We start from the raw sequence: 13910 nt of genomic DNA, 5'->3' as shown, positions 1-13910 counted from the left end.
GTCAAGTAGCAGCCAGAGATGGAGGAACTAAGTTATCTTTTTAAAAAACTGGTTACTCCCTAAAGGGCCGCAATCATGTAAATCATCCCCCGCCCCCCACCCCCGCCCCGCCACAAAAAAAAAACCGGAACCCACTACCGTGGAGTTGATTCTGACTCCTAGCGACCCTACAGGATGGAGAACTGTCCCATAGGGTTTCCAAGGCTGTAAATCTTCACGGAAACAGACTGCCACATCTTTCTCCCGAGGAGCGGCTGGTGGGTTTAAATCGTCAAACTTTCGGTTAGCAGCCGAACGCTTTAACCACTGTGCCACTGGGGGTCCTATGTAAGTCACAGTGGTTCTCAAATGTTGACATACTGCAGGATCACCTGGAGGGCTTGTTAAAACACAAATTACAGGGTCTCACTCCCAGAGTTTGTAGGCCATAGGTTTGGGATCAGGTCCTAGAATCAACATTTCTAACAAATCCCTAAAAGGTCCTGATGCTGCTAGTTCTAGGAGCACATTTCCTTTTTTTAAATATTTTTACTTTGGTAAAAGTATACATAGCCAAAGATATACAGTTTCAATAATTTCTACATGTACAGTTTAGTTGACACTGGTTACATTCTTCAAGTTGCGCCGCCATTCTTACTATCCTTTTCCACATTATTCCACCACCATTATCTTAAACTCACTACCCCCTAAACTTCTTATCCAATCTTTTGAGTTGCCATTGTCAACTTAATCTCCCACAGATAATTATTTAAAAGAGCACAGTGCTCAAAACAGATGTACTTTACTAATTAAAATCAGCTATTTTTGGTTCGAAGAAGACTTCAAGGGTTAGTTTTGGTTTTTCAGGTTTAAAGTTTAAAGATTGTCTCAGGGAAATAGTTTGGGGGGGCTCATCCAATCTGAATGGCTTCAGGAAGTCTGGATTCCACTGAGAATTTGAAATTCTGTTTTACATTTCACCCCTTTTGATCAGTGTCATGTATTGAATTAAAAAAAAAAATTTTTTTTTATGTCACCCAAAATGTGTGTCAATTTGACGAGGCCATGATTCCCAGTATTGTGGGATCGCCCAGCATTTTGTCATCTGATGTGATTTTCCTATGTGTTGTAAACCCTACCTCTAAGATATTAATGAGGTGGGGTTAGCAGGCAGTTATGTTAACGAGACAAGACTCAATCTATTGTGTCTTAAGCCAATCTCTTTTGAGATGTAAAAGAGAGAAGCAAGCGGGGAGGCATGGGACCTCATACCACCAAGAAAAAAGAGCCAGGAGAGTAGTGGGTCCTTTGCACCTGGGGTCCCTGCACTGAGAAGCTCCTTGACTGGGGAAGACTGGTAACAAGAACCTTTCCCCAGGGTCTACAGAGAAAGAAAACTTTCCCCTGGAGCTGGATCCCTGAATCCAGACCTTTAGCCAACTAGCTGTAAGAGAATAAATTTGTTTGTTAAAGCCATCCACTTGTGGTATTTCTGTTATAGCAGCATTCGATAACTAAGACAACCAGAATTCTTCTATAGAATCTTTGATCAAAATATACAGTAATGGTAGCTGGGCACCATCCAGTTCTTCTTGGCTCATGGCAGAGGAGGCAGTTGTTTATGGAGGCAACCAGATGTGTATTTGATTTCCTCTTCCAATTCCCGAATGTCCTTCTTCCTCTATTAATCCAGGACACACTTAAGGAATCACTGATTTAAGAGAATTGTCTTACACAAACACCTCTGTGATTTTTCATGCAGTGATTCCCAAAGGTGCACTGCACTCCGCTACACTTTGCTTTTGGAAGAGATGATGACACTAGTCAAAATGGAGAGAGAAGCAATAACTAAAGGAGCAGGGATGAACTTCTTGCTGGAAGCTGTAAAGAAAGTATAAAAAAAAAAGTTGGAGGTATTTTAGATAGCAGGGATTTTTTAATACTTCATTTCTCTTCGATTCACTTATTAAACTTAGAAAATTCCTGATAAAAACATTTGCTCAAACAATGGGTAAATATTATTGTGGAGTCCTGGTTATTATATTCAAACTCATCTTTCAAAAACCAACTCTGAAGCCCCCTTCTTAGCCATCAGGATGTTAAATATAGCTTATTTTTATTTTACTCTTTCAGGTTAAAGTAATTTTTCCTTCTTTTGATACCTTTCCTCTACCTTTTTAATGACTGTTATCATTTTTACCTCACTTTTTTTTTTTTTTTTTTAACACAGACAATATCTTTACTTAGGAGAATAAATGAAAAACATCTGTGAATTAAGTTAATTCAATTGATAAAATCTTTTATTAAGGATACCTCACATTTCTACTTGTCTCCACTTTTCTACTAGACTATCATTTAAAAGATTTTTATTTCTTCTTTACCCTATTACAGTATTGAAATATTGAATAGTGGGTCAAATTGAAAGTTGTGGTCCATTAATGGGTTGTAACATCAGTTTAGTTTAGTAGATCATGACCATCATTGTTTAATAATGTAATAAAGTAGGTCAGAAGGGAAAACACCAAAGTTTTCCCTTCTAACCTGCACATAAAAAGGATAACTATTGTTATAGTAGTGTTTAAGAGTTTGGCTGCTGACCAAAAAGTCGGCAGTTCAAATCCATCAGGTGCTCTTTTGAAAACCTAGGGGGCCTTTCTACTCTGTCCCATAGGGTCCGTATGAATCGGAATCAACTTGATGGTAACGGGTTTGGTTTATTGTTATAGATGCATATTCGTGTGTGTGTGTGTGTGTGTATTTATGAGTATGTGAACTGAGTTTTAGTGTAAATAGTCATAGTCAAAAATGTTCAAAACTAATGGTAGGTTCTTAGTAACATTCATTCAATCCCAAAACCAACCTATAGAGAAAATTGTCATGGATTTCTTGTCAGAAAACGAAGGAAAGTATCCTATTTTTGCCATTTATAACCTGTATGAATCTTATACAAACCACTTAACCTTTCTGTATCTCAGTTCACATCTGTATATAAAAAAAAACAAAAAACCCTGTTGCCATCAAGTCTGACTCATAGTGGCCCTATGGGACAGAGTAGAACTGCCCAATAGGGTTCCCAAAGCTGTAAACGTTTATAGAAGCATACTGCCACATTGTTCTCCTGCGGAGAGGCGTTCCCTTTTGTTTGGCAGCCGAGCACTTAACCACTGCACTATAGGGCTTCTCACATCAATATAGTGGGGTCAGTAACACAACTTACAGGATGATTGTGAAAATTAAAAAGATTATGTGTGTGAGAATACTTTGTAAAGGAAATTGCAACACAAGTATCATTTTTATTGGTGTGTTATCACCAAATTTCGGTTATTGATGCCTTAGGGTATAGAGTCATGAAGTCTCAATCTGTGAATCATATCAGATTGCTCAGAAAGAGATAGTTAATCTTTTGAAAAAAGCAGAAGGTAAAATTGATACACAATACCTAGTTAATCTAGTATTTGCAGCCAAATTCTATCTACAACCTCTTTCTGTCAAAATGTAGAAAGTAATGTGTATTAACCCTGTAAGATACATCCTGGCAAAAAGTTGGCATCAAAAAGCAGTAAGCGTTAATGAAGTACGCATTTGTGTCATTGAGCTATTCTTCTACTTTCACGTGCAAAGTACTTTCCCAGAGTTTTTCAGTTGTGTTCTAGAGGATGGTTATCAAGCGCTAGTGTATATTACTCAAGGCAAGCATAACCTACATTTTGTAAATGAAGAAACAGCCTCAGATGCTAAGTCACTTACACAAGGCTACAAAGCTACTGTCCCTGAGTGGTGCAAACAGTTAAGACACTCAGCTACTAAAAGCTCGGCTGCTAACCAAAAAGGTCAGCAGTTTGAATCTGCCAGCCAGCTGCTCCTTGGAAATCCTATGGAGCAGTTCTACTCTGTCCTGTAGGGTCACTATGAGTCAGAAGGGACTTTTTAGTCAGAATGGATTTGGTTTTTACTAACCGAAAGGTTGGAGGTTTGAATCTGCCCAGAGGTGCCTTGGAAGAAAGGCCTGGCTATCTGCTTCTGAAAGCTCACAGCTTAAAAGCCCATGTAGCAGTTCTACCCTGCATATATGGCATTGCCATGAGTTGGAGTAGACTCGATGGCAACCAGCAACAACAATATAAACAATTGAAGCCCAAGTAAAAGAAAAACAGAAACAGTTAATAAATTAAATATTAATAATAGTAATAGCAATAGTAGCTAATAAGTTTTGAGTCCTTATTTATACGTGTCAGATACTGTTCTGGAGCTTTTACATGGATTAATTTATTTTATCCTTACCAGAATCTTATAACTTTTAAAAAGTTATACGCATTTTACATAAAAAGAAATGGAGGCACAGAGAAATTAAGCCCTTGTCTTTGCTCTCACTCTTAGTAGCTAACTGACAAGGTTTATATGTAAAACCAGGTTTACTGAAAACAATTGACTATATTTTTCTAGAAAAAAAGTGGTTAGGAATTCTGATTATGTGAAACATTTTAACAAGTAAACCCCTCCTCTTTGTGAATCCAGTGATACAGAACAGAGTGTGGGTTTTGTGTCTACAGATTTTTGGCACAGATTATTTTGCTGAAAGAAGCAACATTTAAGGGCAAAGGACTAATTAACATTCTGTTAACATATTTTAAGTCTTCCAGTGGGCATAAAAACATCTGTTTCTATGGTAACCACTACAGGTCGTGTTGAGGGTGAAAGAATAATTAGAGGGGCAAGCTGTTAGTTTAGAATGACTTAAACCTTTCCTTTGCAGATTTACTCTCTTAAATGTTCCCAATGTGACCTCTTGACTCTCTGAAGGCAACAGATTTCCTGAGAGTTCTTTGAACTTGAGAACTCTGATTACAAATTAACAGAACCAATTTGAAATAAATTGAAGAACTGGGGAAGTTATGCTCTTTAATCTACTGTCTCTTCATTGGGGGCAATTACAGAGTCCTGGGTGGTCAATTTTAAATGTCTTCATGCTGTCTTTCAAGTATTAACATCTGTCAGATTAAGAGGGACCAAGAGAAGAGGCATAAATCATCCAGCTCACAGGGGCTTTCTGGGACATAGAATACCTTGTGGCTTCTCTGAGTGAATAAAATCTAAATGAGAGGATTTCAGTTTCATGAGGACTCCAGAACACCATCTGTGAATTCCCTAGGCTGAGGTTAGCTGTAGGGGCCAGGTGATTGAGAGAGGAGAAGAGAAGCAGGCAATAGCAGTTGGGCAGAATCCACTGATTTTACTCCCTCCCAGTGAAGGACCCCCACCTAAGGAAGACAACCAGCTTTTTCCTCCCATTGTTCATGTACGGGTCAGTTCGATACTTCTCCAGGATGATGGACAAGTAGAACATTTTTTAACAATTAGCAGAAAAATGACTTAAAGAAGTTTTCAGACACGACTTATTCATTGAGAAAAAAACAACTGCAGTAAGATAGTTGAAAGCATTCAGAAGCTAATCAAACATTTCTTTTAAACAGTAGAGACAGGTGAGTATTGACTGTATTCAAGATTATATATATTTTTTTCTTCAACCAAAGTGATTGTTCTAACAACCAATGGTAGTTGAGGCTTATGTAGGTGAGGTGGAACCAGGGGATGGAACACCCTTCTCTGCAACCTTCAGCCAGAGCCCAGGGTCATAGAGAGAAAGACATTCATTGCAGCAGACAAGCTTGTTCCTCTTACTCCTTCTCTTTCCCAGAGAAACTCTTATAGCTGTGGTAGCTGGGAAGAGGCTCCACTTCCACTCTTGGCTGCTCTTGTGCTGTCCCTTCCCTTCTCACTTTAATTTATAAAGAAAATACATCTTCTAAGAGCACTGGTGGTCCTTGGGTTCTGCAAGTGGTTTGTGATCAGCTTCTAAGCTAAAGGTTGGTGGTTTGAACCCACCCAGTGGCACCACAGAAGAAACACCTGGTGACCTGCTTCCATAAAGATTACAGCCAAGAAAACCCTATGGAGCAGTTCTACGCTGTAACACATGAGGTAGTCGGGAATTGGAATCCACTTGAGGGCAATGGATTTGGTCTTTTTAAGGGCACTGATATTTCTATTCCTCAATTTACAAGGTCTTTTCCCAAGTATACACAAACTACTAATAGGTGAATTTCTAGGAAAATTTTAAATATGGTACCTCATATTGCAAGTGACCACATTCTGATGGAAGAACTGTATCCTTGAGTATTCCTGAGGCTGAATTGTAACTGTTAATTCCCTAATACCCCCTATAATCATTTAAGCATTGTCTGTAAGTTCTGTGTGGCTATTGCAATGAATTATTGAACCTGGTAGAGAGGTAGAGAGTGATGTGGGAGGGACGGTTGGTGTCAGAGTTGGAAAAGATGGTAGAGAGAGGAGACCTGGTTGACTTCTGCCTCGCAAGAATCAGTCTCGGGCTCTTGATCTTGATTCTCCTTTCACCTCATGAAGTTAGGTCAGACACAGCCACTGAAGCCTCCACTGAGACTTCTGCTCCACCGTGATCCCCTGCTTCCCCCCCCACCCTGGGAGGCCACCAAGCCACAGGTTCTAATTGTGGTTTGGCCTGACCACGGTGTGGCCCTAACCGCAGTTTGAATTTGATGCCAGAATCCAGCACATGCATGAACCAGGATTTTGGAACACGCGCAAGACCTGAAGAGCTGTGTTCTCAATCTGTCCTTGGCCCTGGACATCAATGACATAATTCAACATCCGGACCTCCAAATGTGGACATGGGAGGGCAAAGGGCAGAGAGTTCCCGGCACCAAACTCAACCCCGAGACGCCACTGGAAATAAAAAGCTCCCCAACCCCCTCAGACAGCGAATACATGGTCTTTTGGCTGCTAAGCCCCATGTTGTTCCTTGTTTGCGCAAACAATAAATTTTCACTTTCTGTTTCCCTTGCAACTGGTGGTGTGGTGTCTGTCTTATTTCAATTGGCTAATAGGACAGGACAAGAACTCTCGTTTGGTTATGCCCTCATGACATTTTTATAAGCAGGAACAATGATAGAGTGGATACAGAGCTAGGAATATTTCAAAGGTAGGCCCTGCAGCTGGGTTCTGGGAAGAATGAGAAAAACAGACAAAGATATTTACTTCTGTTCTGGGTTGCAGTGAACCACGTGAACCACGTGAATGAACGCATATATAGATAAGGAGTCTTCTCCCTTCTGAATCAAACAGGGAACAGCATTTGCTACAGAACTACTGTTCTGTAAAATGACTGTAGGTGGCAACATATAAGGGTAAAGATTGGATCGGTCACATGGTTTTCTAAAAAAGAGTGCTTAAAAATTGTTTTGTACTGTGATAGCTCTAATTTTTCTTGCTTCAGTTCATTTCTCATAATGTCATCAGAGTTCTTCCTAAAATATTGATGTTTTTACTCCTTATAAATGACTTCTTATGACCTACAGGATAAAAGTTTTAAAGTCTTTAACATAGAATTCAAGCTCCATTACAACTCCCCAATCTTGATTAGTCCCTTACTGTCTTTCTATTCCTATCCTCTCCCTACATCCCACACATCCTACGCTCCGGCCCCCCAGGATTTCAGTGAATCCCAGGAGATGCTAGGCTGTATGAAATTCCTATGATTTAGCATATGTCATTCTCTGCTGGAAATGACTTTCTTCTTCTGTCACTGAAAACCCCCATTCCTACTTCAAGCCCCATGATTCTCCATTTTGAAGCCTTCCTCACTTTCTCCCCGAGAGAGTGAATAACTTCCGGCACTGAGCAGCCACAACCCATTGCTTAAACGTCTGGTGTAGCACTCACTACTTTTGAGTATAGACATTTGTTCATGTTTCCATTTCTCATTAAAACAGAAACACCAAACCCACTGTCTTTGAATCAATTCCAACTCATAACGACCCTACAGGGCAAAGTAGAACTGCCCCCATAGTTTCCAAGGAGTGTCTGGTGGATTAGAACTGCCGGCCTTTTCGTTAGCAGCCATAGCACTTAACCACTACAGCACTAGGTTTTCCATTTCTCCTTAGACTAAAAATGCTCCTGGGATAGTGATTTGGCTTCATTCATTTTGTATCCCCAGGAACTCCTATTACAGTTCCCGGAACATAGAAGACAATGAAATGTAAAATGAATGAATAAATCTTGCTTCCCACTTTACTTTCTGTATTCTGTAGCCATGTGATGACCATGGCAAAGAGATGAGTTTGAGGGAGAAGATAAAAATGCTCTTTTTACTGGAGGCTTACTATCTCTGTCTAGAGACCCAACACATAGTGCCATTGCAAAAACATTTTCCCAGAAGTAGCTGAGGAGAAAGAAGAGAAGGAAACGAAGAATGAATGTGAGTTTTCTCTAATCTGTCAGTTCTGCCATCACTAAGGGTGAATTTCGATGTTTTTGGCCTTTTCCCCCACCCCTCCAAGCACTTTCAGAAATACAATAGTACTGGTCTGTGATCCTGACAAGAGTTGATTCAATTTAGATCAGGCATACCTTTTAGAAGGTGGCAGTTAAATGTGCTTAGATTCCCAGTTGACTGCAATTGCAACCAGTTTCCTCTTGGGTGGTAGCTCATATTTACGACTTCAAACAACTCATAGGGTGGGACCAGGATTTCCTTTTTGAGGGAGAAGTCTTCTATAGGTGCACCCAGGCAGGTAAATATGGTAAATACTGTTTGGTTCCCAAATTTCTGCACCTCTTCCTTTAGGAGGGAGGTTGAGAGGAACTGGCCAAATCGAATGGTAGCATTAAGGTGGGCTTTAAGGTAGGTATCCTTTGCCTCATGATACACCTCATAACACAGGTTGTCATTCTTCTCGTCGATTTCTTTCCTCAGCAGCTGGATTGCTGAGGTCAGGTAGTAGTGTAGATATTTGAAATGGAATGAATGCTTGTACTGCCGTGGAGATCTGCCAGCACTGGCCATGGCTTTAGTGAAGTCAGAGCGAACATTGTTGTTCAGAGTATAAAACAAAATGGCCACAGCATGTGCAGTAGTCATGTCCTTGGGGAGGTCTTTTGCTTGGTTCAGCCAGGTTATGTGAGCTTTTTGCCAGGCCCTGGAGTAATTTCCATGGCCTTGTAGCTCTTTTGTGAAATAATCCCCTTGACTTAGCTTCTCCATGACCTGTTTGCTGCAGCCCTGGTACTGATCGTCAAAGGAATCTGGTGCCAGGTCAAAGTCAATTTTCTTTTCAACCTACAAGAAAAGAAAAACCTAGATTTAAATTTTTCAAATCAGAAGGCGAGTGTGGTAGCAGATATGCTGTACTTTATGAGGCCAAGTCTTCTTATTTGCTGGAGTAAGTTTCAATCACAATTATTACGTTGTTCCAGTACTTCCTGCGTCAGTGATGTCTGGTAGAGATCAAACCCAGTTTGATAAATGTTACTGAAACTGAAAAAATTCATCTCCTCAGGGAAGAAATAATCCTTTTTGTATCACTGAAATCAAAATATTTTCCACATTATGAGTCCTTTGGGGGAAAAAAGCAATAACATTATACCAAAAAAACCAAAACCAAACCTGTTGCCGTCGAGTCGATTCCAACTCATCGCAACCCCTGTAGGACAGAGTAGAACTGCCTCACAGAGTTTCCAAGGAGCACCTGGTGGATTTGAACTGCCAGCCTTTTGGTTAGCAGCCAAAGCTCTTAACTACTACGCCACAGGGTTTCCAGTAATTTTATAGTTTAATTATATTTTCTATTTCCTCTACGTTCTTCTCCCTTCATATTCTTTCATGGGTGTTATAAAGAATATCTCTTTTATGAATGCCTAAAACTTATATTAAATCTTTGAGCTTTATTTAAGAATAAAAAATAAATTTCAGAATATTTAAATGTGAGTAGTGTTGGGTTCTCCCAGGGGGCCTCCTATAAATAATAGCTCTCTTATAGGGTTGCTATGAGTTGGAATCGACTTGACAGGAATGGATTTGGTTTTTGTTTTTTGGTTTCCTGCCCAGGTTCTGAAAACGTTGAGAGAGAGAGAGGAAAAAAAAAAAGGAGTATCTATGAAGACTAAAATATCATCTTTATGATCAAGGCCACGTTGGAGGACACAGCTTTAGGTCTGATAGCTAGTGGACTTGTCAACTGCAGCCCTCAGAATGAGGCAGACATGCCCGCTCAGTCATAGGCAGGGCTGGCCTGGGGTCTGCTCAGGTAAGATTCTTGTCATGGAGGAACAGAGAGCTCTGCCCTTGTATCGGGCTCACTCCCAGGGGAGGAAAAGCAGGGCCAAACTCAGCATACCTGGTTATTCTTTCCAAAGTTACCAATTAAGTCAATATGTCCACCTTCCTGGGAGCAGAGTGAGTAAAGATGATTAGTGGCCAGGACAGTGCCTAGAAGGGTTCCTCCTCTTCGAAACCAGGAGTAGGAAAAAGACATTCCTTTCTAGTTGGTAGCTAATTAAATATTACTTATTGAGACCCAGAAATCCAAAAACCAAACCCATTACCATCAGATTGGTTCCAGCTCATAGGACCTTATAGGACAGAATAGAACTGCCCCATTGGATTTCTAAGGAGTGGCTGGGGGATTTGAACTGCTGACCTTTTTGTTAGCAGCCGATCTGTTAACTGCTGTGTTGCCAGAGCTTTTATTGAGACCTAGTGCATATTAATTCCAAGTTAGAAATTTGCATAGAAGATCACTAAGCATCATCAGTGTATCATTTAGAACCAAATTTTAATTATCTAAGATGTTTCTTTCTTGGCAGAGAAATGGCGCCTCTAAAACAGTACTCAGAAAGCGTTAGATTAAGAGAGAGGACTCTTATCAGTCAGTCAATCTCAAGGATGCTGGAACAGGAATTAAAAAAAAAATGCCATGGTATTTTTACTGTTATTTATGATAATTTAGTTATGGGTAACCTGGAACACGTTTTTATGCTTAGGCTGGTTTTGTTTTTTCCCTAGTGTGCTTCTGGGCTCTTTTTCCTCTGTGAATGTGGTTAGTCAGAAAAGCCAAGAGTAGAATGTCATTACGATAATCACTACTGCATAGATTGTTGTAATCATTCAATAAATATTTATTAAATACCTCCTATGTTTTTTAAAATAAATAAATGTTTTAGGTAGGAGTCCCTGGGTAGCACAAATGGTTATGCACTCAGCTACTAATCAAAATCTTGGTAGTATGAATCCATCCAGAGATGCCTCAGATGAAAGCCCTGGCAATCTACCTGAGAAAGATCACATGACACACGTGTGGTTAGCACAAGTTGGAACTGACTTGATGACAACTGGTTATGTTTTAGGTGCTAAGAATGTAGAGGTGAACAAGAAAGCATAAATTCCTGTTTTTACAGAGCTAACTGGTGGCACAGCAGTTAAGAGCTCGGCTGCTAACCAAAAGGCCAGCAGTTCAAATCCATCAGCTGTCCCTTGGAAACCCTATCGGGCAGTTTTTTTTTTTTTTTTTTATAGGGTTGCTATAAGTCAGAATCCACTTGATGGCGATGGATAACTTTCTATTGGATACAAAATAAATTAAATAACATACCAGCAGTGGTTAAAACCTACAGGAAGCCACAGATGCTAATCAAAAGGTTGGCAGTTTGAATCCACCAGCTGCTCCTTGTAAACCCTATGGGGCAGTTCCACCCGGTCCTATAGGATCGCTATGAGTTGGAATCGAATTGACATTTTTTTTTTAAACATAACTGTGTGTAATAAAAGGTTGTTTAAATGATCTTAGCCGGTAACTCTTTACAATTGGAATTTAAATAGGTCTATTATAGAATCTAGTAAAGCCGAAACAAAATAAACAAAACCAGTATCAGGTTCTGTCAAATCTTATCATGACGAACTCCAAAATTCTGTTAGTATATTACTAGATCTTAAACATGTATTCTCTCATCTCTTCATACCAGCTGATTTTTCATCATATAGAACTTTAAATTATGAAGCTTTTTGTAATTTCAGTTAAAATGTATGATACATATAACAGTTGCTGTGGAGTTAACTCCAACTCATGATGACCCCATGTGTGTCAGAGTAGATCACAGGCCTTTCTTTTGAGACACTCCTCTGGGTAGACTCGAACCTCCAAACTTTTGATTAGCAGCTGAGCACATTAACTGCATATCTCCGGGACTCCAAAGCCAAATAGACTTGGTTTATTTTGTGTAAATTTTCCTACGGAAGGAGTGTTCTGCTTAATTTTTAGAGAGAATCAGAAAATAACGATCTGCTAGCTTCCCTAGTGCCTAATTTACAAAAAAGAAAGACTTCCAGTATTTTAAATTATTGTTTTCAACACCCTTCTCTGGCATTATTTGCTAAAATTGGAATGAAATTATATCCCAGTGGTCGTGCCTAAGGTTGGGGTCATCTAGAAGGGCTGCTCCTAGAGAGTTCAGCTCCTGGCTTTCTGCCTACCTGAGAACTCCAGGCGGGTTTCTGCAGCCCTGAGAGCAGCAGCGGGAGCAGCAGCTGCCCTCTCAGCAGCCAGATTCTCCTCACGGGAGCTGCAGTAGTCGGGAGAAGAATCCTGCTGTATCTGCTAGTCGCCACACAGCATTTGCCTGTGTTAAAAGCGCTCCTCCTTTGACCTTGCAGCCTCATCCTGAAGAAAATTCTCAGAGGTCTCCTTTTGGGGTTTCCTTTGAGGGAGTCTCAGCAGAACTTTCCTTGCTAGTACCTGCGTTTAGACTTCTGTGGACCACCAACAGCCAGCAGCTTTTCCTAGAGAAGTAATCAGTCCCAGATCATTTACAAAGCTGAAATCTCTGCGAGACAGCCACATGAGTGCACCAAATAAGGCTTTCTAAAGTAAGCCCAAGTTCACTTCTAAATTCAGAAAACAATCCCTGATCTGGTCTGAGTTCGGGGAATTCCAAAGCCTGTTGAAGGGTCAGGCTTAGCAGCTCAGCCTTTACTTTCCCGGCAGGGCAGGAAAAAAGCACGCCCTGAACTGATTCAGGCCAGGCAACATTATCTTGAGCCCCAGGCTTCCACTGCAAGTGATGTCATTGTTGTGGGCAAGGCTGGGCCGATGCCCCTCAAGGTAGGCCGAAGTCAGGCCCATCTGGTGCCGCTGTTAGGCCCTGGCCAGGACAGGCTGCCCAGGGTCAGCGCACCCTTTTGGGCTATCATCACAAAGAAGGCTCTTGCCACTGCTTTTCCACAGGCACCATTGAAAGTCTCTAATCCAGAGGCTGTACCCACTGGGGTCACAGCTCGTCCTCATTTTCTCTTCTCAAGACATCAGGTCCTCTATCCATGCTTTTTCAGCCTATCGTGAATCCTAACAACCTATATAAATCAAAAGTAGCCTCCAGTCTGCTAAGTCAATCCGGCAGAGGTATTATGTTAAATACTTACAGACACTTCCCTTTCTAGTTTGAACTTCCTTCCTCTATTTCCAATCCTTGGATAATGGTTTTCCTTGCAAATCTTTCCCGTTGACTCTTTCTGATTCATTCTTCAACTATGAAAAAAACTAAATCCTGTTTTTGGAAAATTTGGCATTGCTTTTCAGCACTCTAAAATATTTTTCATCTAATTTTTGTGATATCACAGCGATTCTGTGTCACGAACAAAAGTTTGAAATATCTAGAAAAGTGTAAAGGAGCAAGCAATATCACAAATTCATCACTTGGAGAAAATTGTTCTTTAGATTTAGATGTTGATAAAAAAAAATTTCAGAACTAAAATTATACAATATGTCATTTTGCATATTGTTTCCCCTTAACATTACAATGTAAGTGTGTCTTCATAAAATTTTTGAAACATTTTTTACTGTAGTTAAAATATATACAACAAAATGTACAGTAATTCAACATCCATATAATTTATTTATTTTTTGAGGTTTAGAGTCTACATTTATTTATTTTATTGTACTTTAGATGAAGATTTACAGGGCAAATTGCTTCTCTTTAAACAATACACACATTGTTTTGTGACATTGGTTGCTAACCCCGTTACACATCAGCACTCTCCGTTCTCAAACCTGCATTCCCAG

At 40.1% G+C, this 13910-nt stretch overlaps 1 protein-coding gene across 1 annotated transcript; it reads right to left on the bottom strand.

Moving 5' to 3' along the window:
• Window positions 1-1768: 1768 nt before the first annotated feature.
• Window positions 1769-12511, bottom strand: ART4 (ADP-ribosyltransferase 4 (inactive) (Dombrock blood group)). The gene is made up of 3 exons (XM_003405669.1): window positions 12326-12511; window positions 8428-9136; window positions 1769-1860 (listed from the first exon to the last, which is right to left on the bottom strand). Exons 1-3 carry the CDS (start codon window positions 12509-12511, stop codon window positions 1769-1771), a joined length of 987 nt encoding a protein of 328 aa, XP_003405717.1.
• Window positions 12512-13910: the final 1399 nt, after the last annotated feature.

Source organism: Loxodonta africana, chromosome 4, assembly GCF_030014295.1.
Source record: "Loxodonta africana isolate mLoxAfr1 chromosome 4, mLoxAfr1.hap2, whole genome shotgun sequence".
NCBI lineage: Eukaryota > Metazoa > Chordata > Mammalia > Proboscidea > Elephantidae > Loxodonta > Loxodonta africana.
Note: the sequence above shows the minus strand (reverse complement) of the source record. Positions and strands in the feature narration are given on the sequence as shown.